The 26322-nt window shown below is 45.5% G+C and overlaps 1 protein-coding gene across 5 annotated transcripts in view; it reads left to right on the top strand.

Annotated features, from left to right (window-relative positions):
• LOC118359979 (membrane-associated guanylate kinase, WW and PDZ domain-containing protein 3-like) overlaps positions 1-26322 on the top strand; it is a 195799-nt gene that overhangs the window by 128119 nt on the left and 41358 nt on the right. For 2 of the 5 annotated variants that reach the window (XM_035738947.2, XM_035738950.2), the window contains exons 2-4: positions 2219-2335; positions 13668-13787; positions 22441-22653. In XM_035738947.2, the coding sequence (XP_035594840.1) occupies positions 2219-2335; positions 13668-13787; positions 22441-22653 (450 nt within the window). Of the gene's footprint in view, positions 1-2218; positions 2336-4066; positions 4280-5220; positions 5364-13667; positions 13788-22440; positions 22654-26322 lie in introns of those variants that run through there. The other 3 variants (XM_052482382.1, XM_035738949.2, XM_035738948.2) reach the window with 3 other exon arrangements.

Here is a 26322-nt window from a genome sequence, read left to right as displayed (position 1 = left end):
TTTCGGGCTTGGCCGCTTAGTTGCAGTAAAGGGAAATGTTAACGCTACAGCATACACAGACTTTCTAGACGATTCTGTGGTTCCACATACCCTTTCCTCTTTCAACATGACAATGCCCCCGTGCACAGGGGTCCATACAAAAAATGGTTTGTCATGATCGGTGTGGAAGAATTTGACTGACCTACACAGAGCCCTGACCTCAACCCCAACGAACATCTTTGGAATGAGTTGGAACGCCGAGTGTGAGCCAGACCTACTCGCCCAACATCAGTGCCTGACCTCACTAATGCTATTGTGGCTAAATGGAAGCAAGTCCCCGCAGCAATGTCCCAACATCTAGTGGGAAGCCTTCCCAGAAGAGTGGAGGCTGATATAGCACCAAAAGGGAACTCCATTTTAATGACCGTGATTTTAGAGTAAGTTGTTCGACGAGCAGGTGCCCACATACTTTTGGTCATGTATGTGTGTCATTCATACCCAATACACAAACTGTTTACGTTTGACACACGCTCCCCTGTTGCAGTGTATTACAAATGTCCTAGTGCATTAACAAGGCAATTAAGGCATTGACTTTTTGTCACATGATATTGACTAGGCCTGTATGGAAGATTATGCAAGTCTCTTACTAGCGTTCTGAGGATCCTCACATTTCACAGGGAATTGTGGTGCTGAATGAAGTACAGAAAATGCACTGTTTTTAGGAATCAAATCTATATATACTATACTATGGGCCTCTTGGGGACAGTTGGGAATAGAATGTATTAGTATTCATCTGAGCCAACCAATGGAACGCAGCTAATCTGCCAACTCAGTGGGCAGTCCCTTTCAACGCCATGGGGGACGAATCAGAGTGCAGGAAAAGCTGCGGCTTGTTTTGATTCAATTTATTTGTGAATAAGGTGTGGGGGGGAACTCACCACAACACCCCTCGCTGCCTGTAAACTACTGAGCCAGCCAGCCGACATCAGTCGGGCCTGTTCCTCTAGGCATGCACACCGCGTGATGCTATAAATGGATGGTACTAAAGATGAATATTTCAAACCGTGCGTAGGCTGGGCTGCTTAAACATTTCAAATGTGTTATTCTCGCCAGATTCAGTTTGCAGATATTTTCCCTCCTTTCAAATAAACGCATTGCTCTGTGCTCCTTTAATTGACATTACGGGTTTCTGGGGAGTACCCACAGTGATTTATTCAGCCTGTTACGTTCATCTGGGGGTGAGCCAGGCGAAAGCACGTACCCCGCAGTCAGTGGCGGCTGCCTGTGTGCTCAGGGAGAGGAGCAATGGGTATCGACGCTAACAACACTGTAACTGGCGTCCTCTCAAAACACATCCTCTCCACCCTGAGGGGACACACGGACCAGCCTCTAAACAGCTGGAGACTGGACTGCTCAGAGAGGGATCCTGTTCAGACACCAGGGGAATGTTGGCTCTCGATCTATTCTTTGTCTCGCTCCCTCCTCCTCTTGCTCCGAGGGGAATGCCTGAATTCCCCTCCTTCAGGAGGATTGTACAGCCCCCACACTTCCCCGAACTCCGCCTGGACTTCTGTTGCTCCTCAGACAGAAACTCAGAGGCAGCGACAGTGCCAGCCATTGTGTTCCTTTCTTACTGGATACTTGGTGATTCAAGGCAATGAATATTTAATCTGTCTGACGTGACAGTTTCTCTACCAACGCAGCCGATGGGCCTCTGCTCTGTCTCCCTCGTTCCCATGCACAACAGTGCTGTCACACAGCCACATCTTTGAAGTTTCAAAACTGTCCTCCTTTCACGTACTCTCGCTTGGGGCATGCTTTCTATCACGGGCACCTGTCAGAGAGTTGACAAGTGGTTTTGAAAGAGATGATAGGTGGTTTTCGTCGACACACTGGTATAGCAGGTAGCCTGGCGGTTAAGAGCGTTGGGTCAGTGACCGAAAGGTCGCCAGTTCAAATCCCCAAACCAACTAGATGAAAATAGTGTCGACGCGTCCTTGAGCAAGGCACTTGAGCCTAATTGCTGCTGTAAGTCGCTCTGGATAAGAGCGTCTGCTAAATAATGTAAATGAAATGTTCTCTGTTGAGAAGAGTTTTTGAAAGTGATCATCGGTGGTTCTCGTCTACACACTGGTGGTAATGTATTTTGAGGTCCCGACTGTTTAGAAATGTTCGAGGTGTGTGTGTGTGTGTGTGTGTGCACTGTACTGACCCAGATGTGTTGTCCTCCTCTACACAGGCAAGGTGCTGAATACAGACCTGCGTCACTACCTCAGCCTGCAGTTCCAGAAAGGTTCGCTGGACCACAAGCTCCAGCAGGTGATCAGGGACAACCTGTACCTGCGCACCATTCCCTGTGAGTAGTAACGTTCCCGGGCTCCCCATGCCTCTCTGTTCTCCTCTGAGGTCACTGTCTACCCCACATGTCCCTGCTCATTACAGCTATTCCATGTGACTAGGTCACCTTTCGGTCTCAAGATGGGTGACGTCACTGGTGGGCCACTAGCACCTCACTAGCCAGCTAGTTTCTCGGTCTGTTTTTATTTACAGCTGAACATGCTCTCCCACAGTCGCATAAACTTACCACAGTCCCATCCAGTGATTCTATTTGGCTCTGCCGTCACATATCAATGCCCCATATGGCAGCTGCCCAATAAACAGTGGAGCAGTTTGCTGTTCGCTGAAGGTCACGGCCCTTCTCCCATGAGCACACAAGTGCTTGGCATTCATCAGGCCCCTCCACGGTATCTGCCCCGGTGGAATAAGGAGGAGAGTGATGAGAGGTAGATTGACTATTCAATCACACTCCTTCCCTTCCTCCGTCCCATCTCTCTGGCCCTCTTTCCTTTTCACTTATCATGGTTCTGTGTGTGTATAATCATGGATTCCTCTCCTCTCAAGAACTGGGGGGCATTCTCGGCCATCACTGTGGTCTACAAAGCATCCGTCAAACCTTCACTATAAAAGCAATCAACCTCACACACACAACCCACTATTTGATAGATGAGTGAGGAGATATTGCTCTCCGTTTTCAAATACTAAAATGTAGACCTTGGAAGTTAATGTACAGAATATTATATGCATGTATTTTACGTTTAATAATTGAATGTATATTTCCTATTAATTTCTTCTTCTACGGTGCTTAAGAGTGCTACCAACTCTGTGCTTCATCCACCCACTTTGGATGACTGCACTTGAACTCTCTTAACAGTGTCTCTGATTCCTTTAAATCACAGGGATGAAAGCCTTTTATTTTTATACCCTAGTGGTTTTTAAAGGAGAAAAGGGACAATTGGCCGGATTCAAAGTGCAACGTGCAGATTTCTCTACGCTACTCTGACGAATTAGATGGCAATTACTCCCCATTTTGCCACTCATGAACGTCATGGGACTAATTTATATAATCTTTGTGAGTCAGGGTTTTAATTTGCACATCAACAAAAAAAAAATCTAATTTGTGACTTTGTTATGAGGGAGAGCCGTGCACAGTCTCCTGAAAGGCGTCGTACAACGCTGATAATTGGGAATAACAGGCAACAAAATAAATTGCTTTTTCCCTAGACAATAGAGTATATCTGATGAGTCAATGCATTGTTAATGTTCTCAGTATGTAAATAATGAATGGTTATATAGACGACGGTAGACATTTTATGTTAAGTAGTGTTTTATGAAAAATCATTTTAAAAAAGAGGAATAACCAATGTTCCCTCTAAGTAACCCGAGACCGCCGAGCAGCTCCCCGGGACTTCGCGCAGAAGAACTATCAGGCCAACCACAGAAGCACGAGATTGAACGTCACTCAACTTCCTAGAGTTTTCCCTTTTAGTTAAACCTAATCATGCTTCCCTTTTACTGTGGCAATTGTGATCGAATCAACGTCATATTATCCACGTTCAATGCAGCATACCGGATCAAAACAAACTATGCAGTAGATTGTAGGCGAAACGCATCGGGGGGTAGGGTTCTATTTCCGATGACTCAGCCCGTACTCTACACAGACTGATGCAGCATAACCAATCCGAGCTGCAGTAGGTCTATATGCAAATAGAACATCGCCATATATTGGATCTGTGCCATTTTACTTTCAACTGAACTGTGTTTGCAGCTGTGATCGTTAGTAGATGCGCTCGTTTTGAGATCAAAGCAAGAGCTGCATGTAGCCACTCGTGGACGTTTTGTTCATATCCTTTGCAAGTTAGTGAGTTGTGAGCCCAGTTATAGATCACATGTAGTCAGCAATGGGGGAGTGTTTGTTTCCTATGAGATTACAAACGTGTGCATCTTTGAAAAAACGAGTCAGGTAAAGAGCTTTTTTTTTTTGTCTTAATGGGGCAATGATGTATTTTGAGACAGGCAGAGGCAGAGGGCAGCATAATTTGTCCGATTGTGTGTAATAATGGTATAGGAATAATAGTATATTTTATTTTGTAAGGTGGTTTCTTCTATCAAGCAAAGCAACAATTGCAGGCACTTCCTTGTCTGAAGGACAAGTGGATAAACAGGTTCATGTCAAGCCCTGTATTTTGTAAGGTGGTTTCTTCTATCAAGCAAAGCAACAATTGCAGGCACTTCCTTGTCTGAAGGACAAGTGGATAAACAGGTTCATGTCAAGCCCTGTTTTTTTCAACAGTCTCATGGAATGTACATTATGTCATTGAACACCACACGTTGGCTGCTACTGTGGGCTGAATGACAGAACAGCTATTTCAATGTTAACATTTTATATATACTCCATTGTTTTTGATGGTGGGCCACCCTGTTAGGCCTACATTATGATCAAAAAGCCCCAGTAGCCTACTTGACCACTGTAAAGCGGGTACAGCCTCAGTGTTCACAGTAAAGATGTGCTGGAAGTTGCACAGACGTTTCACAAGGTTCAAGTTTGCGCTCAGCAGACCTGAAATTAGCTCAATGCCTCGTTTTTTGGAAGTCACCAGGGCAGCTTGTTTAGATATTCATTTACAGTGTGTCTGTACAGTAATACACTGTAGCATTTCAAGCAGTGACCCTAGTCTAAGCCTAGTCTCTAGTGCATGGCTGTTAGTTTATGCCTGCTACTCATCCGTGATAGGGGTTACGTTATGATGGTGTGGTCATCATAAAAACCACTGTGGTTCAGCTGCAGTAGGTCAACATATGTCCAGTGCTGTATTTAAAGGACAAATCCACCCAAAACCACTCCTGCCTTTAATTTACAGTATTTAAAGAACACTTGAGAACAATATTTTTTTTTTATGAACAAATGTTTAATTTTGGCGTTTTATAATAAGATTGGTAGCAGCATGGAAAATCGTTGTGGACATCTGCAGCTCGAGTTGACTCCAAAATCCACAATGGAATGCTCTCTCTATGGGCGGACTGGCTGGCAAAGGTATCTACACAAGGTAATACCGTTAGACAATGTCAGCATTTTAAAGTAGCTAGTTAGCTGTAAAATCGCCTAAAACAACCAGCACTATCAATTTCACCAGTATATTCACCATGTTCAACCTGCAGATCTATGTACCTTAGTGGAGTCTGACATTCACAATGGCAGATAGACACTTGAGGAGATGGGAAACGTTGCCCATGCTACGTCAATGGGCCGTGCGGTGTATTCTGGGACAAGGAGCGCACTCCTTGAAAGGATCGAATGGGTGTCCATTGGGCACTTTCTATAATATCTCTGGCAACAGCACCATGCAATGCACCCTGGACGAAAGAGGCAGACAAAGAGGAGAAATGTGCTAGACCCTCCGTTAAATGACACGTTTCTGGAGGTAGGAATATTGCAGAAATATGATCAATGGCTCATTGGAGAGAAGAACTGCTGCCGAGTTACGACACCGGCCAGTATTGAAATCTGACATGTATGATGGATGCTTTCGCGGTTTAAAAGTCGTATTCCCGTTAACTTCCAGTGTAGAGTGACTATATCACAGTGCTGTGTCATGTACTGGCCGGATTTCTGCCTGCGTTTGTAAATGTAGTCTGAGTGTTGGCGTTTGCCTCCTGTCTTTCCGTAAATTTACAAAAACAAGAAAATTGTGCCGTCTGATTTGCTTAATATAAGAAATTTGATGCATAGCAATTTACTTTAACTTTTTTTTACTTTTACTCAAGAATGACAATTTAGTACTTTTTCCACCCCTGTACTTAAGTATATATACAACCAGATTCTTTTAGATTTTTCAGTCAAGTAGTATTTCACTTGAGTCATTTTCTATAAAAGGTATCCTTACTTTTACTCAAGTCCGACAGTTGAGTACATTTTCCACCACTGCATTTGTCCCACTTGGCCACTGCTGTTTGTGTGACTGTGATTGGCCTTTTACAGTGCAGGGAGCCGCTGCTTAGCCTGTGCTGTGTGACTGTGACTATGGCCTTACACAGAGCCAGGGATTAGGAATGGTCTCAGTCTCTCCCTGGGAGCCAGAATGGCCGCCTGGCTGTGCTCTGCCTCTCCTCATTAGAGCCCTCTAAATGGCAGCTCAGAGAGAGAAGTGTGGCTTCTCTCCAGTCCCCTCCTGAACACACAGGCAGAGGCATCAATAAAGCTCCCAAGAAAGAAGGGAAGAAAAGGAAGGAAGGAGAGTCGGTGCCTTGAAGCTCGGCTGAACCCTCTGCCTCCCTCTCTTCTCCTCTAAGCAGTAATATGCGCAGGGGCACCACAGAAAGCTCTAAGAGGCTCACTGGGAGATAACAAAGGGAGAAGGATGACAGAAATATAATAAAAAGTGCCCCCTGTATTCAATTTAAAGAATTGCTTTCTCTTGACAAAATTGAAGGGTCTTATGTTAAACCCTTTTTATTTTTATATATATACCTGGGAAACAAAAGACTACATATTAGATCCTGGCTCTGCCTTTAATAGAGAACATCTGTATGTTCCTTTTGTTCTGATATCCAGGGTGATATGCCCCATACTGCCTGCTCAGGATTGTATGACTTTAGTCCCTGACTAAAGGCAGCTGAGCCTGGCCTATGGCTCACAGTACCTATCTGGGGTATTGACGTTATACAGCGTTACGTTATGTAGGCCTAACATGTTTATTGCATATCAATGTTTATCACTTTGTGTATTACTTTCTCTATAGTGTGATAAAGAAGTCAATAAATATCTCTAGGTGTATCCTCCCAAGACCCATCTTCAGACCGCTACTGGTTTTCCCCTTTCACATGAACATATTGTCAGATTGAACAAAATATGCCCTTCTTGCAACAGCGCCAGGTCTCAGTGTGACTATGTTTAACAGGTTTCCAGCGGTAGGTGTTAACGTTTCTCCTGGTCTCCCTGTAAGAAGCTTAAGCAGCTGGCAGAGTTTCGCGGTGGTGATGCTTCGCTGTGTGAACTGATACACTCGTTTTTTTCAGGGTTTTTTTTCTGCGCAATTGGCATCTGCGAGTGTTCGTCCGTACGTGTCATATTCAGAGATGAAGAGAATGGAGACCCCACTCACAGTTATTTCTCCTGTTTCAATTGGCATCTGCGGGTGTTCTTCCGTACGTGTCATAATCAGAGATGAAGAGAATGGAGACCCCACTCACAGTTATTTCTCCTGTTTCAATTGGCATCTGCGGGTGTTCTTCCGTACGTGTCATAATCAGAGATGAAGAGAAAGGAGACCCCACTCAGTTATTTCTCCTGTTTCAATTGAAGTCATTCACACCCAGTTCAACAGACACATTTGTTTTCTATGATAAATGGCCTGAGTGAACTATATATACACTACCGGTCAAAGGATTTACAACACCTGCTCGTTCAAGGTTTTTATCGTGTGACTTTAGTCTGATCTCCCTTTGAGTCAATCTGTGACTTACAGCCTGGTTTATTACCGGCAGCTCCATTACTTTAGTCTGATGTCCCTTTGAGTCAATCTGTGATTTACAGCCTGGTTTATTACCGGCAGCGCCATTACTTTAGTCTGATGTCCCTTTGAGTAAATATGTGACTTACAGCCTGGTTTATTACCGGCAGCGCCATTACTTTAGTCTGATGTCCCTTTGAGTCAATCTGTGACTTACTGCCTGGTTTATTACCGGCAGCGCCATTACTTTAGTCTGATGTCCCTTTGAGTCAATCTGTGACTCCATTACTTTGGCTGGACACACCTACTCATTCCAGGGTTATTTCTTCTTTTTTTTAAATTACTATTTTCTACATTGCTGAATAATAGTGAAGACCTCAAAACTATGAAATAAAACATATGGAATCATATGGTAACCAAAAAAAAGTGTTAAACAAATCAAAAGATATTTTAGATTTAAGATTCTTCAAAGTAGCCACCCTTACTACATGATTCCGTATGTGTTATTTCGTAGTTTTGATGTCTTCACTATAATTCTACAATGTAGAAAATAGTGAAAATAAAAAAAAACCCTTGAATGAGTAGGTGTTCTAAAACTTTTGACCAGTAATGTACATCTTCATTTATCCACCTGTTCCACTGTCTGGACTGGACCTCCCACCTGTTCCACAACAATACACTTCCTCATGGAGAAAAGTGCCAATTCATGTTCACTACATCCACTCCAAACAACCCAATACCTTTTCATGACGTTGTTGTTTTGTTGCTGCTCTGTTCAGTATTGTTTTGGTTCAATTGTTTCATTTCTTCAAAGGTGAACTTTTTTGAGAACATGAACAAAGAATGGAAGTCAATTGAAGTGTTGTCTCCTAGTGCTGTTTCTTCTCCCAAAGCTTTTTGCTTACCACCTCCCTCTCCTTCACCTCCTTCACCTCCCTGTCCTTCACCTCCTTCACCTCTCTGTCCTTCACCTGCCTCTCCATCACCTGCCTCTCCTTCACCTCCCTCTCCTTCAGCTCCCTCTCCTTCACCTCCCTCTCCTTCACCTCCCTCTCCTTCACCTCCCTCTCCCTCACCGCCCTCACCTGCCTCTCCATAACCTCCCTCTTCTTCACCTCCCTTACCTCCCTCTCCTTCACCTCCCTCTCCTTCACCTCGCTCTCCTTCACCTGCCTCTCCATAACCTCCTTACCTCCCTCTCCTTCACCTGCCTTTCCATAACCTCCCTCTCCTTCTCCTCCCTCTCCTTCTTCAGCATTCCTCTCCTTCACCTCCCTCTCCACCCTCCTAACCTTCCTCTCCTTCTCTTCCCTCTTCACCTCCCTCTCCTTCACCTCCCTCTCCTTCACCTCCCTCTCCCTCACCGCCCTCACCTGCCTCTCCATAACCTCCCTCTTCTTCACCTCCCTTACCTCCCTCTCCTTCACCTCGCTCTCCTTCACCTGCCTCTCCATAACCTCCCTTACCTCCCTCTCCTTCACCTGCCTTTCCATAACCTCCCTCTCCTTCTCCTCCCTCTCCTTCTCCTCAATCTCCACATTCCTCTCCTTCACCTCCCTCTCCACCCTCCTAACCTTCCTCTCCTTCTCTTCCCTCTCCACCTTCCTCACCTGCCTCTCCTTCACCTGCCTCTCCTTCACCTGCCTCTCCATCACCTCCCTCTCCTTCACCTCCTTACCTCCCTCTCCATAACCTCCCTCTCCTTCACCTCCCTTACCTCCCTCTCCTTGACCTCCCTCTCCGCCTTCCTCACCTCCCTCTCCTTCTCCTCCCTCTCCACCTCCCTTACCTCCCTCTCCTTCACCTCCCTCTCCACCCTCCTAACATTCCTCTCCTTCTCCTCAATCTCCACATTCCTCTCCTTCACCTCCCTCTCCACCTTCCTCACCTCCCTCTCCTTCTCCTCCCTCTCCACCTCCCTTACCTCCCTCTCCTTCTCCTCCCTCACCTTCACCTGCCTTTCCATAACCTCCCTCTCCTTCTCCTCCCTCACCTTCACCTGCCTCTCCATAACCTCCCCCTCCTTTACCTCCCTCTCCACCTTCCTCACCTCCCTCTCCTTCTCCTCAATCTCCACATTCCTCTCCTTCACCTCCCTCTCCACCCTCCTAACATTCCTCTCCTTCTCCTCCCTCTCCACCTTCTTCACCCGCCTCTCCTTCACCTCCCTCTCCTTCACCTGCCTCTCCATAACCTCCCTCTCCTTCACCTCCCTTACCTCCCTCTCCATAACCTCCCTCTCTTTCACCTCCCTTACCTCCCTCTCCTTGACCTCCCTCTCCACCTTCCTCACCTACCTCTCCTTCTCCTCCCTCTCCTTCACCTTCCTCACCTCCTTCTCCTCCCTCTCCAAAACCTCCCTCTCCTTCACCTCCATAACCTCCCTCTCCATAACCTCCCTTACCTGCCTCTCCATTATCTCCCTCTCCTTCACCTCCCTTACCTCCCTCTCCTTCACCTCCCTCTCTTTCACCTCCCTCTCCTTCTCCTCCCTCTCCACCTTCCTCACCCGCCTCTCCTTCACCTCCCTCTCCTTCACCTGCCTCTCCATAACCTCCCTCTCTTTCACCTCCCTTACCTCCCTCTCCTTCACCTCCCTCTCCTTCTCCTCCCTCTCCACCTTCCTCACCTCCCTCTCCTTCTCCCTCACCACCTTCCTCTCCCTCACCTCCTTCTCCTGCTCCATCACCTCCCTCTGATTCCCACATCGACTCCTCAGACTCAGATAAAAGATAGCTGCTACAGTATTAACCCTGAACCCAGCACAAACTGTCTTCGCTGCTGTCTACATCAAAAAGACCTGTCCTTGATTATCCTCTACCTCAAAAGACTTGATTGATTCCTTGATTGAACTCGAGTTGCGTCCCCTCTCACATTTCAGATCTTTACATCACAAGAACGACCTATATGACACTCATGCAGACAGGCAAGTCCAAATGGCTGTGCAAACACAAGAATACAGTATTCAGTTTTTTTCCCATGTTTCCCTGTTCAATGATTCTCATATTACTGCCTTTGAAGCCGAGGAGCAGACAGGGAACAATCTCAGAATACAATAGTCTACTTTATAACAAGGTTTAAAGCATTTCAGATGTTAGTGCTCTCACAGCAGCAGTAACAGATGAACAGGGTGGAGGGAGGGCAGGAGGGATAGTATTAAGAGTCCATTGGTGCGCCGGTCAGATTGCCGTTCACGTGAGGTAAACACCCAATTACATCTGAGCTGATTTTCCTGATGCGGAAAATATTTTCCCAAAATGTCTACATGTCTTCAACAAGGGGACAACATGTTAAATAGACCAGCTTGTTGGGAGTTAGTTGCACTACACAGACCGTTACCGTTCGCAGGTTTGTTTAATGACTGCAGGCTTAGTATATACTGCCATGTATGGTGCTTGCAGTTTCCAGATCAAAAACCAGGATTTCAGGGGATTTAGGGTTGGAAAAGAGAGGAGGATGGAGAGGGAGAGAAGGAACAAAAAGACGAAGGTTAGAATGTTCAACTGTAAGATTTTTCAACTGTGGCTTTTCGCTTATTGGCGGAACAGAAAAGAAGGACCTTGAGAAATACCTTTGAGCTCTGGAGTTGAACAGACCTCAGATCTCCTTAAAAAAGTACTTTCTCCGTCCCGAGGGTCATTTTTTGCTGGCAGGCATAGGATAGGAAGAACGACAGAGAATAAGAGACTGTAACTGCAATTCCTATATGAAGTTATTATTCGTACATCATGGCTCAGGAGTGGACAATCCATTCATTAATCGATCCATCCATCTATCTCTCACTGTGGCTTTGAAGCCTGACTGTGTAGAGGCCCTCAGGGGTTTATTCAGCCAACTCAGGCATTAAGTTGACTAACCAACCAACCAACCAACCATCATCCAGTTTAAACCAGTTCTCAGGTCAATCACCTACTCTGTTTCTCTGTGACACGGTCTGAGGGTTTTCTACATACAGTTGAAGTCAGAAGTTTACATACACCTTAGCCAAATACATTTCAACTCAGTTTCACAATTCCTGACATTTAATCCTAGTAAAAATTCCCTGTCTTAGGTCAGTTAGGATCACCACTTTATTTTAAGAATGTGGAAGGTCAGAATAATAGTAGAGTGAATGATTTATTTCATCACATTCCCAGTGGGTCAGAAGTTTACATACACTAAATTAGTATTTGGTAGCATTACCTTTAAATTGTTTATCTTGGGTCAAACATTTCGGGTAGCCTTCCACAAGCTTCCCACAATAAGTTGGGTGGATTTTGGCCCATTCCTCCTGACAGAGCTGGTGTAACTGAGTCAGGTTTATAGGCCTCCTTGCTCGCACATGCTTTTTCAGTTCTGCCCACACATTTTTTATAGGATTGAGGTCAGGGCTTTGTGATGGCCACTCCAATACCTTGACTTGGTTGTCCTTAAGCCATTTTGCCACAACTTTGGAAGTATGCTTGGGGTCATTGTCCATTTAGAAGACCCATTTAGGACCAAGCTTTAACTTGCTGACTGATGTCTTGAGATGTTGCTTCAATACAACCACATAATTTTCCATCCTCATGATGCCATCTATTTTGTGAAGTGCACCAGTCCCTCCTGCAGCAAAGCACCCCCACAACATGATGCTGCCACCCCCGTGCTTCACGGTTGGGATGGTATTCTTCGGCTTGCAAGCCTCCTGCTTTTTCCTCCAAACATAACGATGGTCATTACGGCCAGACAGTTCTATTTTTGTTTCATCAGACCAGAGGACATTTCTCCCAAAAGTACGATCTTTGTCCCCATGTGCAGTTGCAAACTGTAGCCTGGCTTTTCTATGGCGGTTTTGGAGCAGTGGCTTCTTCCTTGCTGAGCAGCCATTCAGGTTATGTCGATTATAGGACTCATTTTACTGTGGATATAGGTACTTTTGTACCTGGTTTCCTCCAGCATCTTCCTCCAGCACTTTCCGCACCAAAGTAAGTTCATCTCTAGGAGACAGAACACGTCTCCTTCCTGAGCGGTATGACAGCTGCGTGGTCCCATGGTGTTTATACTTGCGTACTATTGTTTGTACATATGAATGTGGTACCTTCAGGCATTTGGAAATTGTTCCCAAGGGTGAACTAGACTTGTGGAGGTCTACAATTCTTTTCTGAGGTCTTGGCTTATATCTTTTGATTTTCCCATGATGTCAAGCAAAGAAGCACTGTGTTTGAAGGTAGACCTTGAAATACATGCACAGGTACACCTCCAATTTACTCAAATGATGTCAATTAGCCTATCAGAAGCTTGTAGAGCCATGACATAATTTTCTGGAATTTTCCAAGCTGTTTATAGGCACAGTCAAGTTAGTGTACGTAGTAAACTTCTGACCCACTGAAATTGTGATACAGCTAATTATAAGTGAAATAATTTGTCTGTAAACAATTGTTGGAAAAATGTCTTGTCATTCCCAATGTAGATGTCCTAACCGACTTGCCAAAACCATAGTTTGGTAATAAGACATCTGTGGAGTGGTTGAAAAACGAGTTTTAACGAGTTTTAATGAAGTATATGTAAACTTCTGACTTCAACTGTAGCACTGTTCATCTTCCATTTGGGCTATGAGAGGAGAGAGGTTATCTCCAATAGCTTTATAACTTTTGCCTTACCCGTAAATGTTACTTGCTCAATGTGTGTAAGCTAATTTGGCACATTAAAATAACCTATTCATAGCTTGGTTTCTCAGTAACCCCCCTTGGTGTAAGCTGTGCTCGATACTGACACAGGGTCCTGCAGGATATGAGGACACAATTCATATCCCTGTGTGCATGATGAAAAATGGTGTCCACCCCTCTCCTGTTCATGCCTAGCTGGATCTGCATCACCACTCTGCCCCAGAGAAAGGGTCCGTTGTACTCACTTTATGTTTGTTGTGGTGTCTGTTCCCAGGTACCACACGACAGCCCAGAGAGGGGGAGGTTCCTGGGGTTGATTATAACTTCATCAGTGTGGGGGAGTTCCGCGTGCTGGAGGAGAGTGGCCTGCTGCTTGAGAGTGGAACCTATGACGGTAGGCGTGTTTTTTTGGGGGGAGGTGGTCTATGGCAGTAGTTCCCGAAGTGTTTTACTCAGGCCCCCCTTCCAGCATCGGGGAACATCCCGCGCCCCACGTCTATTTCCCACGTCTATTTCTATGGGCACTTCTACACAATTTGTTATGGGGTGCAGATAAACGTTTTAAAGTTTTAAAGCAACTTCTATTGCAATTCTGCCCCCCCCCACACACACACACACTGTCGACCTCTCACCCCACAGTTTGGGAACAACTGGTCTAGGGGAGAGTGGAGGGGAGCAGGGGAGTGGACCCTACACAGTAATAACAATTTCCTAAGGATGCATCCGCATCACAAAATGAATCCCCATGAATTATGCATTGTTTGTATAGTATCTGCTGAGCTGTCACCACCATCCAGGTCATCAGATAAACTCAATATAAAAATAGCATTCATACCATTGTAAATGTGAAATGAAGTGGCTAGCTTTTTCAAGAGCAGAATAGCGTTGTCCCACTTGTGATTCAAAGTAGGTTGATGATTTCTGAGAAGCCAGCGGTCAGCATTGTGACACAGAACCCTGGGGGTATGTACCCTAAGACAGTTGTATCCAGACTGCACCAGTACGCAGGATAAATTATACATCCAAACAGGGAGGCCATATAGTGGGCTGATCTTGATATGGCTGCTTCAGTCAGGATGCTAGTTATTAACCTCTCTAGGGTACGTGGGACTCTAACGTCCCAACTTACCAACATCCAGTGAAAGTGCAGGGCGCCAAATTCAAACATACGTGTATTTTACACTATTTTAAAGATAAACGTGTTGTTAATCCCACCACAGTGTCTGATTTCAAAAAGGCTTCACGACAAAAGCATACCATGCGATTATGTTAGGTCAGTACCTAGTCACAAAAAAACACATCCATTTTTCCAGCCAAAGAGAGGAGTAATAAAAAGCAGAAATAGAGATTAAATGAATCACTAACCTTTTATGATCTTCATCAGATGGCACTCATAGGAATTAATGTTACACAATACATGTATGTTTTGTTCGATAAAGTTCATATTTATATCCAAAAATCTCTGTTTACATTGGTGCGTTATGTTTTGCCTCCAAAACATCCGGTGAAAGTGCAGAGAGCTACATCATTTTACAGAAATACTCATCATAAATGTTGATGAAAATACAACTGTTATACATGGAATTAAAGATATACTTCTCCTTAACTTCTTGCATCGAGCCATCCCGGATCCGGGATCATGAATACAGCCTCAAGCTCATTACCATAACGCAACGTTAACTATTCATGAAAATCGCAAATGAAATTAAATTAATCTATTTGCTCTCAGGCTTAGCCTTTTGTTAACAACACTGTCATCTCAGATTTTCAAAATATGCTTCTCAACCATAGCAAACTAGCATTTAGCGTTTAGTGTTTAGCGTTAGCATTTAGCGTTAGCATTTAGCGTTAGCATTAGCAGGCAACATTTTCACAAAAACCAGGAAAAACATTCAATAAATCATTTACCTTTGAAGAACTTCGGATGTTTTCAATGAGGAGACTCAGTTAGATAGCAAATGTTCAGTTTTCCTCAAAGATTAGTTGTGCAGGAGAAATTGGTCCGTTTTCTGCGTCATGTTTGGCTACCAAAAAAAACGAAAATTCATTCATCCAAACGCCAAACTTTCTTCCACATTAACTCCATAATATCGACTGAAACATGGTAAATGTTGTTTAGAATCAATCCTCAAGGTGTTTTTCACATATCTCTTCATGATATATCATTCCTGGAAGTCTCCTCTCTGTCTCAATCACATGGATGAATGCGAGCAGCTTGGAGATTACGCAACAATTTCAACTAAGGACACTGGGCGGACCCCTGGTAAATGTAGTCTCTTATGGCCAATCTTCCAATGATATGCCTACAAATACGTCACAATGCTGCAGACAACTTGGAGAAACGATAGAAAGGGCAGGCTAATTCGTGGCGCTTTCACAGCCATATAAGGAGACAATGGAAAACAGAGCCTCAAAAATCCTGCTCATTTCCTGTTTGAAGTTGCATCTTGGGTTCGCCTGTAAGATCAGTTCTGGGGCACCCACAGATAATATCTTTGCAGTTTTGAAAACGTCAGTGTTTTCTTTCCAAAGCTGGCAATTATATGCATAGTCGAGCATCTTTTTGTGACAAAATATTGCGCTTAAAACGGGCACGTTTTTTTTATCCAATAATGAAATAGCTCCCCCTTAGCTTCAACTGGTTAATGCAGCTGCTGTGTCAGATTTCAAAAAAGCTTTACGGAAAAAGCACACCATGGAATAATCTGAGTACAGCGCTCAGAGACCAAAACAAGCGATACAGATACTCGCCATGTTATGGAGTCAACAAAAGTCAGAAATAGCATTATAAATATTCACTTACCTTTGATGATCTTCATCAGAATGCACTCCCAGGAATCCCAGTTCCACAATAAATGTTTGAATCGATAAAGTTCATCGTTTATGTCCAAATACCTCCTTTTTGTTTGCACGTTTAGTACAGCAATCCAAATGTGCAGGCACTAGGTCCAGACAAAGTCAAAAAAGTTATATTGCAGTTCGTAGAAATATGTCAAACAATGTATATAATCAATCTTTAGGATGTTTTTATCATAAATCTTCAATAATGTTTCAACTGGAGAATTCCTTTGTCTTTAGGTATGAAAGGGAACGGAGCTAACTCTCACGGGCGCGCGCCTGACTGAGCACATGGGCTTCTGGCAGACCCATGACTCAATCAGCTCTCATTCTCTCCCACTTCACAGTAGAAGCCTGAAACAAGGTTCTAATGACTGTTGACATCTAGTGGAAGCCTTAGGAAGTGCAATATTATCCCACAGACACTGTATATTGGATAGGCTAAGACTTGAAAACCTACAAACCTCAGATCTTTTCTTGCCTGCCATATGAGTTCTGTTATACTCACAGACATCATTCAAACAGTTTTAGAAACGCCAGAGTGTTTTCTAACCAAATCTACTAATAATATGCATATCCTAGGATCTGGGCCTGAGTAGCAGGCAGTTTACTCTGGGCACGCTTTTCATCCGGACGTGAAAATACTGCCCCCTACCTCAAAGAAGTTCATGTAGGCCTTTTGACCTCTGAGGAATCCCCTCTTGACAACTAAGACACACGCACACATGCACACACACACACACATTGAGATATGGATGAGGTTGCACTTCCTACGGCTTCCACTAGATGTCAACCGTCTTTTGAAACTTGAATGAGGATTCTACTGTAAAGGAGGGGCTCATGAGACCTCTTTGAGTCAGTGGTCTGGCAGAGAGCCTTGGTCTCATGACGCACGCTCCCGACAGAGTTACCTCGCGTTCCAGTGCTTTTTCTGAAGACAAAGGAAATCTCCAGTTGGAACATTATTGATGTTTTTTATGTTAAAAACATGTTTCTAAAGGACTGTAACAGAACTTTTTGAGATTTTTGTCTGGATGAAGTGCCTGAGCCTCATGAAGACGGATTACTGGGCTGAACACGCTAACAACAAGGGGCTATTTGGATTTAAATGATGGAACTTTATGGAACAAATCAGTCATTTATTGTCAAACTGGGATTTCTGGGAGTGCCCTCTGAGGAAGATCATCAAAGGTAAGTGAATATTTATGGTGTTGTTTCTAACTTTGTTGATTCCAAAATGGCGGATATTCCTCTGACTGTTTTGGGCTCTGAGCCCCATTCTCAGATTATGGTTTTTCCGTAAAGTTTTTTAAAAATCTGACACAGACTTCTCCTTAATGCAACGGCTATCTTTGATTCTGTGAATAACACTAGGCAATGTTTATTATGAGTATTTCTGCAAAATCGGCAGATGTTTTGGAATCAACATTACTGCACGTAACGTGCCAATGTAAAATGAGATTTTGGGATATAAATATGCACATTATTGAACAAAACATACATGTATTGTGTATCATGATGTCCTATGAGTGTCATCTGATGATATATGATGGGCCATTACTCTGCCCAGCAGTGCTCTCATCTGGCCCAGTCTTCAGGCAGCCTTCACCTCCTCCAGCACCGCTGCCTGCTGTCTCCCAAGCCTGTTGCTCATTCATGTTCTCTCTATTTAATCCCCTGGTTCTGTTCACCGGTGGACTATGCTCTGCTCCTCTTTTGAAATACCCTAGCCTCTGGACCCTCTCTCCCTACCACCTGGGCTCTCCCTGTTGCTCTGGCAACACCGGGTTCTCTCTTTGCCTCTCGTTCAGGTGGTGCTCAACTGCAGGGTAGCTGACTCAAACTCAGGGAGGAAAGTGCCAACAAAGGTTAGCACTGTATTATTTCTCGGGAGGCACAGAGAGGCTGATAGGCCGTGAGTAGTACTCTTTGCCCTTGAGAGTTGTGCCTCGACTCCAGATCGGGGAGGTGAGTCTACACGCCGCAATTCTTAACTTCGCTTTCTCCTCTCTCTAGCGCTCGATATGGACGCCAGCCAGGGCAACATGAACGATGGATTATAGAAAGACAGAGATAATTGGAGAGAAAGAAAGCAACGATGCAATACAACCAAGATCGACAAATGCTGAGATAAGAATGTCCGGGTTTGTTTGTTGACGCTGTGGGTCTGACTCGGTGGGGTTCTGAACGAGGAGTCATGCCAGGGATTGCGGTGCTGTTTCCAGTGATGATGTTGCATTGTAAGAGAGCACAGAACAGCAGATCACAAGGCAGCTCTGATAGGTATTTCAAGCGCTCCCGTAAAGCAGAGTTACTTAAGATAAGACCAGCCAGGGCAATGGGCCAGGAGGGAAGGAAAGGGTCAAGGTGCTGCAGTGGCGAGACACACACAGGCAGGGGTGAGTCCTAGGCAGGAGGATTGGGAAACGCTCCAATGCTAAGGAATGTCAGAGTTGCGGAATACACAATCAAGTTGGTAGACTTTCGGTTGTTTCATTGTGGCTCTAAAAAGACAAACGCATTGTCCAAAAGAGTACAGACGACAGAATACAGATGTTCTGTTCTAGATGGTGGCAGTGCATTCGCTAAAGCGGGGACTTGGGGAAGAACTGATCAGAGGCAGCAGCTCTGGTCCTTCAGCACAGGCACCTGTAGTGTCTCTACTAGACGTCTCTACTAGAGTGCAGGGTGCAGCTGTAGTCTAGCAGAGGCATCCATTCACACGGTCTCGCCCTCACAGCAGAGGAATGTGGAGGTGACAAGGGTGGCTGTGGAGACAGTCAGCTTTGCCTGCACTGTGCCAGCAGCGGGAGGGAGCCTGTCTAAACTCTGGAGCACAAGATGGGCTCTGCCTGGCTGCCTCAGGCACTCTGCCGTCGAGTCTGCGAAGGCTGGGAATGCTGCTAGGCAAGGCTGCACAGTGGGAACTAACCAGGAGAAAGAGAGACTGCTCATCCACCATGATTAAAGAGTGTCTGTGTGCGAGGCAGAGAGGGGAGAGGTTTGAGAGAGTGGCAGGGTAAGCAACAGTGATAGAGAAAGAAAGAGAGGGGAGGGATAAATAGAGGGGGGGGGGTGGTAGAGAAGGGATAAGACTCTCGAGGCAGCATTCCAAACCTCCACACGGGGGGGGGTTTCCCCAGTTCCCGCATCCCTAACACACTCAACGCTTCCCATCGCAAAGCCGGAAGCGGTGCGCGCATAATCGTGGTCTCCTGGTGTGCTACCGCTATGCTTTCACCACAGAGACAGATGGAGAACGGGAGCGCTTTTTAGCGCAAGAGGCCACAGGGGAGGAACAGTGAAACTAAGAGGACAGGCGTGAGAGCGCCGACCTTACTGGCGCTTCCTATCCCTGTTTTGGAGGCTGCCGCCTGTACTCTGTACTCCCGTCCTACAGAGGTTCTCACGGGTTGAGAACCTGGCAGCTGCTGCCTACTCTATCCAGATGGCATGACTTCTCCACACCACAATACAGTACCACTGAGTACCATGGCCCAGGCCCTGCTGCATATTTCAGCCCTGGATCCGCCTGGAACTGGGCCCACACAGCCTGGTCATAGATAAGGAACGAAAGGGAAGGTTGAAAGGTCATGTCTCCCACCAGTTGTACAGAGTAGCGCTTTACCAGCTGCATAGTGTATGTGAAAGCTGGCCTGACTGAACTGGAATTAACATGTCGTCTCTCTCGGGCTGGGGCTGTCGAATAGTGTTGATGAGGTTGGTTGTACACGTAGAACCCTGTTCTATGGCTGAAATGTAAAATAGTCGTCGAACAGCCTGAAAGACCCTGTTCGTTTGTTGCCGTCATTATGCTCATGGGTCCGTCTTGCTACGATCTCATGTTCACACAGCTAGAGACTGTGGGTTTCTAGCTGTCTGCACACTCTGCCCTGTACCTACCTTAGTTAACACGCACACACACCCGTCTCCTGGCACATCCCACGTATTCCCTTCAGATGAATGGTGATACTGTTACAAATCTCTATTCCCCCTTCCTCGCTCCCTATTCCCCCTTCCTCTCTTCCCATCCCCCTCTCTTCCTATCCCCTCCCTCTGTCCCCCCCATCCTCTCTTCCTATCCCCTCCCTCTGTCCCCCCCATCCTCTCTTCCTGTTCCCCCTTCCTCTCTTCCTATCTGTGTTCACTAATGCACATTAATCAGAGACTAGGAGAGTGGTGTTTATGAGCTATTAATCACGCACCACTGGGCCTGAGAGATGGAGGGAGGCATGGGGGGAGGGAGGCAGGGGGAGAGGGATGCGGGGGGAGAGGGAGGTGGGGAGAGCGAGTGGTGGGGAGGGAGATGGAGAGAGCGAGTGGGCGAGCGCGCATGGGAAGTAGGATGAGAGAGAGGGAGATGACTGGGCTGTGTGGTGACAGGTCTGGATTAAAGAAAGCCTCCTATCTTTCATCTTCATCGTGCTCACCGTGCTGAGGCATAATGAAGCTGTCTTTTGACAAATGCAAATTGATCGGCTGCATGTCGGCAGTGGGAGATGGGGGAGATGGGGGAGAGAGGGAGAATGGATCAGGATGGATCGGTTGGGTGTCTGTTTAAGGAAAAGGTGTGTTGATCCCTTTGTTTCTCAGCGTTGTGCCGCTGGGTTTGGTGTGTCATCCGATAGCTAATAAACCTGTAGCCAGCAGGGGCTCAGACTAGGGGCTGTTGGATGTATCTCCAGGGTCACGGAACAGTGCAGAGAAGAGAGATACAGGGAGAGAAGGTGTGAGTCACGCAGACGGTAAGACGACTCCTGCCTCCCTTCTCAGAGCCTCTACTCCCTGTCACAGACAGACCGATTGAGACCGGCAAATAGTCAAGTTGTGTATTGTATTACTCGACAGCCGGCTGTGCCATTTACTCTACACAAAATGACTTGATTGAGATATTAAACTTACTGCATTATGTACAGCAAAAGAACATAGGGTTGTGTGGAGTTGAGAGGGTAGCTTAATGAGTTTTAATTCACAAACCCCCTCTAGTCTTTCTCTCCCATTCTTTAAATAAGCTAATACAGGGTGTAATTAATTCAAATGAGGCTTTCCAATTATGAATAAATTAAAGATCGAGCCAAGGGTCTCTGTCTAAAAACAATGTGGATGTTTTGGTTTTGACATCCAACCCCATGCTAATGGTGCCGTGTTCCCAATGAATGTTAGCCATGTCTGTTAATAACTTAATAATGATCATGATTTAGCATAATTACCTCTTTCATTTGGCTGCGGAGGTCTGGTCTAGGGATGTTTGGTAACAAAATACTACAGTATAGTCATTAAACACTGAGCGTGCTCCTACTCTTAGATATTTGGGTATGTTAAATTCCCATGAGATGAGCCAAACCCTCAGTACTGCAAGCTGACTAAAATGTTTTGTCGGCTCATCTGATCGACTGCTGGAGCTTTGAGATGTTTCTCCACATGTGATAACTCTCTATGGTACGTTCAGCTGTAATCCAACACTCCCAGATAGCCTGAGAAACTCCAGTGCTTTTAAACTACAGCATTTAGTGTTGTCGTCTACTCTACTGTCAACGGCACTGGAGGACTGGCTTCCCAGGGAGCTGAGGGAACAGCAAAATGAATCAATATTTATATAGCTTCCTGACTTGCTGTTTTTTCCCCCCTCATTCCTCTCCTTCTTTATATTATTCTGTCTGGTTAGCTGGAAGTAGAAAGTTGGAAGAAGTGAAGAAATTGGGTCAATTTCCCCACAGTAGAGTTTTCCTCTCCTCGCAGAGGGGATTCATGCTGTTTTGGCCCCGGGCGCCACAGCACACGACACAGGACAATAAAACACAGCTAATAGCGCCAAGAAGCTCTTTCGCTCGGGTCTGTCCTGGATAAAGGCTACTGCCACGGGGCTCTGGGGAGCCCACTCCAGCCCAGCACTGCAGTAAATATGACGAGAGATAGGGAAGGAGAGAACGGGACAGAAAGAGAGGGAGCGAGCCTACGCTCTTGTCAGGCACGGCATAATGTTCCGTGGGGAATCCATTCCCCTCTTGAGTGTTGACATACCGAGTATAAACTGTGTGTGTGTAGCTGCACCTGACATACTTCTAGTTGAATTGTCTTGTTGTTGTCAAATCAATACAATCAAAACAATAATTTTTTCCCCCTCCAGCGAAGTATCATCTAACCTCGTCTACCAGGAAGCTACCACAGGTGGTTTCTGTTGACGCTGCTGTGCGTGTGTTCTCTACCAGGCAACTACTACGGGACGCCCAAGCCCCCAGCGGAGCCCAGCCCGGTGCACCCTGACCTGGTGGATCAGGTGCTGTTTGATGAGGAGTTTGACACCGAGGTTCAGAGGAAACGCACCACCTCCGTCAGCAAGATGGACAGGAAGGACAGCGCAGCCCCCGAGGAGGAGGACGAGGAGGAGAGAGAGCGGTCGCCCCTGGTCAACGGGCTCACAGGTGAGATGCCTACGCTGTCCTGCGACAACATGTTCCCATCCTCTCAAGCTGACCGTCCACGGCATTGATGTTGTATTAAACACGGCTAATAAACAATTCAACCGATGGCAACACCACAGGGAGCCATGTTTGCTTGTACATTCAGTCTCTTTCATTGTGTCGGAGATCGATTTGTTCTGGCTCAACAATAGCTGACCGCGCTGCCCAAAATGAGAGAAAGAGGGATGAGAGAGGGCTTCTTTCTCCCGCCACACTAATTTCCTCCACACTCATTCCCTCCACACTCATTCCCTCCACACTCATTCCTTCCACACTCTTTCCCTCCACCCTTCACACTCATTCCCTCCACCCTTCACACTCTACCTCTTTCCCCCAAAGAGGACACCCCAGGATGATCTGTTCTTTACAGAAGGACACTTTTAAATCCGAACGCTACAAAGTGAAGTAGTCTGTATGCTTCTCCATCTAGCTAGATCAATAATGTAGAAATCCCTGGTTAAGGGATACATGTTGATCTTGTTGTGTTTCCCTCAAAGATCCGTATCCTCTCACATGTACCGTAAACAAATTCAGAAACAAAGTGCCAAAGGTTGTTATTGACAAAGGGTTGAGAATAGACTGGTAGTGATGGGGGAGGGGGGGGGGGGGGGGGGTTGATGCAGTTAGATATCGCAATGTTGTTTTTGTATCTAAAATATAATATTAAAATAAAAAGAGTAATAGAGAAAAGAAAAGAGTAATAATATGAATGTGTTTTTTGTTTAAAGAAAACTGCAGTACTGATTCGGAATTGCAATACATATAGAGTCGTGAGAATCACAATACATATTATATCGGCACGTATGTACCGTGATCATTTTACTAACATTATTAACGTGATGTTCCTGGCAATTCCCAGCCCTACAAACTAGTCACATGTTAGTTTTTCAAGTTCAGCCATCACAAACCATTCGGGGTGTACCATTCCAGAGGTATAATGGATGAGTAGTGAGTGGACACAATATGACCAGTTCCATCTCTCCCTTTTCTCTGTCCCTGGAGCAGCATCTGCCTGTGTTCCCATTTGCCCTCCAGGCTCCCCCGGTAGTGTCTCTCCTCTGGGCTTGGAGAACTTCCAGCTGGCGTGTTCCTCTCTGCTCCCACAGCACAGCTGTCCCCTGTTTGGTTTGGAACACCCTGCCTAGCTTCTGACCATAGCCCTGTGTCCTCTTTTTGGCTCACCCTGGCCCCGTCTGAAGGGCACTCCCCCACCCCAAGTCTGAATGGTGCCAATGACCGAGAGAGAGAGGACAATGTAGCCCTCCCGTCCGTTAGACAGTCAGTCTGTTTGGTGCCATGGGCCCCTTGGTGCCTAGCTGCAGGCAAGACCCTAAGGCCGTCCTCTCACTGCCTGATTTAAAATGTCTCAGTTGTGATCAGGCATATTAGAGGGGCCTTGGGCAGGCCCTGAGGGCAGGAAGGCTAAACACAGTTCTGAGTAGAGTTAAGTCACCGAGGCATGGGCCCTTATTCATAAAGTGTCTCGGTGTAGGTGTTGCTGATCTAGGATCAGGTTCCCGCTGTCCATATAATCTTATTCATCACAATCTCAAAGACAAACTGATCCTATATCAGCGCTTCTACTCTAAGACTGTTTCTGAATGCATGAAAATAAGAATTAAATATATGCCATTTAAGCTGACCCTTTTCTTCCAAAGCGATTTAATCTGGCGTGCATACGTTTTTGGTATGGGTGGCCCCAGAAGGAATCGAACCCACGACCTTGGCGTTCAAGTGCCAAGGGACTGAAGCATAGGTCTAAGAACAGTTAGACAGGCCAGGGACTCCGCAGAAAGAAAGCCACATGAGTGTGGCGTGCAGGACTGAGCTGTTCCAATGCACACCATCTCTCTGGCCTTGGGCACACACAACAATGGGTCAACGCGTGGGATGAAGAGAACACTTCAGTGTCTTTCCACTGTGGGGTATTTTCTTCATGAAAGAGACACAGCTCTACCTTTACCTATGTAGTGCATCATACCCACGTCACCGATCTATCCCTGGTGCTTCAGCCTCTTGGTTGAAAGGATGCCTTTTCCACAATGGCTTTGTTTTCCCATCGAAGTAGCGGGGAGAAGGATGTACAGTCAGTCGGTGGTTTACATACACCTTAGCCAAATACATTTCAACTCAGTTTTTCACGATTCCTGACATTTAATCCTAGTACAAATTCCCTGTTTTAGGTCATTTAGGATCACCACTTTATTTTAAGAATGTGAAATGTCAGAATAATAGTAGAGAGAGTGATTTATTTCAGCTTGTATTTCTTTCATCACATTCCCAGTGGGTCAGAAGATTACACACACTCAATTAGTATTTGGTAGCATTGCCTTTAAATTTTTTAACTTGGGTCAAACGTTTCGGGTAGCATTCCACAAGCTTCCCACAATAAGTTGGGTGAATTTTGGCCCATTCCTCCTGACAGCTGGTGTAACTGAGTCAGGTTTATAGGCCTCCTTGCTCGCACATGCTTTTTCAGTTCTGCCCACAAATTCTATATAGGATTGAGGTCAGGGCTTTGTGATGGCCACTCCAATACCTTGACTGTGTTGTCCTTAAGCCATTTTGCCACAACTTTGGAAGTATGCTTGGTGTCATTGTCCATTTGGAAGACCCATTTGCGACCAAGCTTTAACTTCCTGACTGATGTCTTGAGATGTTGCTTCAATTTATCCACATAACTTTCCATCCTCATGATGCCATCTATTTTGTAAAGTGCACCAGTCCCTCCTACAGCAAAACACCCCCACAACATGATGCTGCCACCCCCGTGCTTCACGGTTGGGATGGTGTTCTACGGCTTGCAAGCTTCCCCCTTTTTCCTCCAAACATAATGATGGTCATTATGGCCAAACGGTTCTAATTTTGTTTCATCAAACCAGAGGATATTTCTCCCAAAAGTACGATCTTTGTCCCCATGTGCAGTTGTAAACCGTAGTCTGGCTTTTTTTATGGCGGTTTTGAAGCAGTGGCTTCTTCCTTGCTGAGCGGGCTTTCAGGTTGTGTCGATATAGGACTCGTTTTACTGTGGATATAGATACTTTCATACCTGTTTCCTCCAGCATCTTCACACGGTCATTTGCTGTTGTTCTGTGATTGATTTGCACTTTTCGCACCAAAGTACGTTCATCTCTAGGAGACAGAACGTGTCTCCTTCCTGAGCGGTACGACAGCTGTGTGGTCCCATGGTGTTTATACTTGCGTACTATTGTTTGTACAGATGAACGTGGTACCTTCAGGCGTTTGGAAATTGTTCCCAAGGATTAATCAGACTTATGGAGGTCTACAATATGTTTTGTGAGGTCTTGGCTGATTTATTTTGATTCTCCCATGATGTCAAGCAAAGAGGCACTGAGTTTGTGGAATAATCTGTCTGTAAACAATTGTTGGAAAAATTACTTGTCATGCACAAAGTAGATGTCCTAACCGACTTGCCAAAACTATAGCATGTTCACAAGAAATGTGTAGACTTCAACCTAAGTGTATGTAAACTTCTGACTTCTACTGTAGATGTAGGTAATTCAATCATTTAGCCAAAGCGTGCGAAGACATATTGTACAAGCATCAAACAATACTATTAGGTCTTGAAGCCAGGCTTGTAGACGGAGTCGTTCAGGCTGTTTTGATAAA

The sequence above is a fragment of the Oncorhynchus keta genome, chromosome 27 (assembly GCF_023373465.1).
Source record: "Oncorhynchus keta strain PuntledgeMale-10-30-2019 chromosome 27, Oket_V2, whole genome shotgun sequence".
Classification (NCBI taxonomy): Eukaryota; Metazoa; Chordata; class Actinopteri; order Salmoniformes; family Salmonidae; genus Oncorhynchus; species Oncorhynchus keta.
Note: the sequence above shows the minus strand (reverse complement) of the source record. Positions and strands in the feature narration are given on the sequence as shown.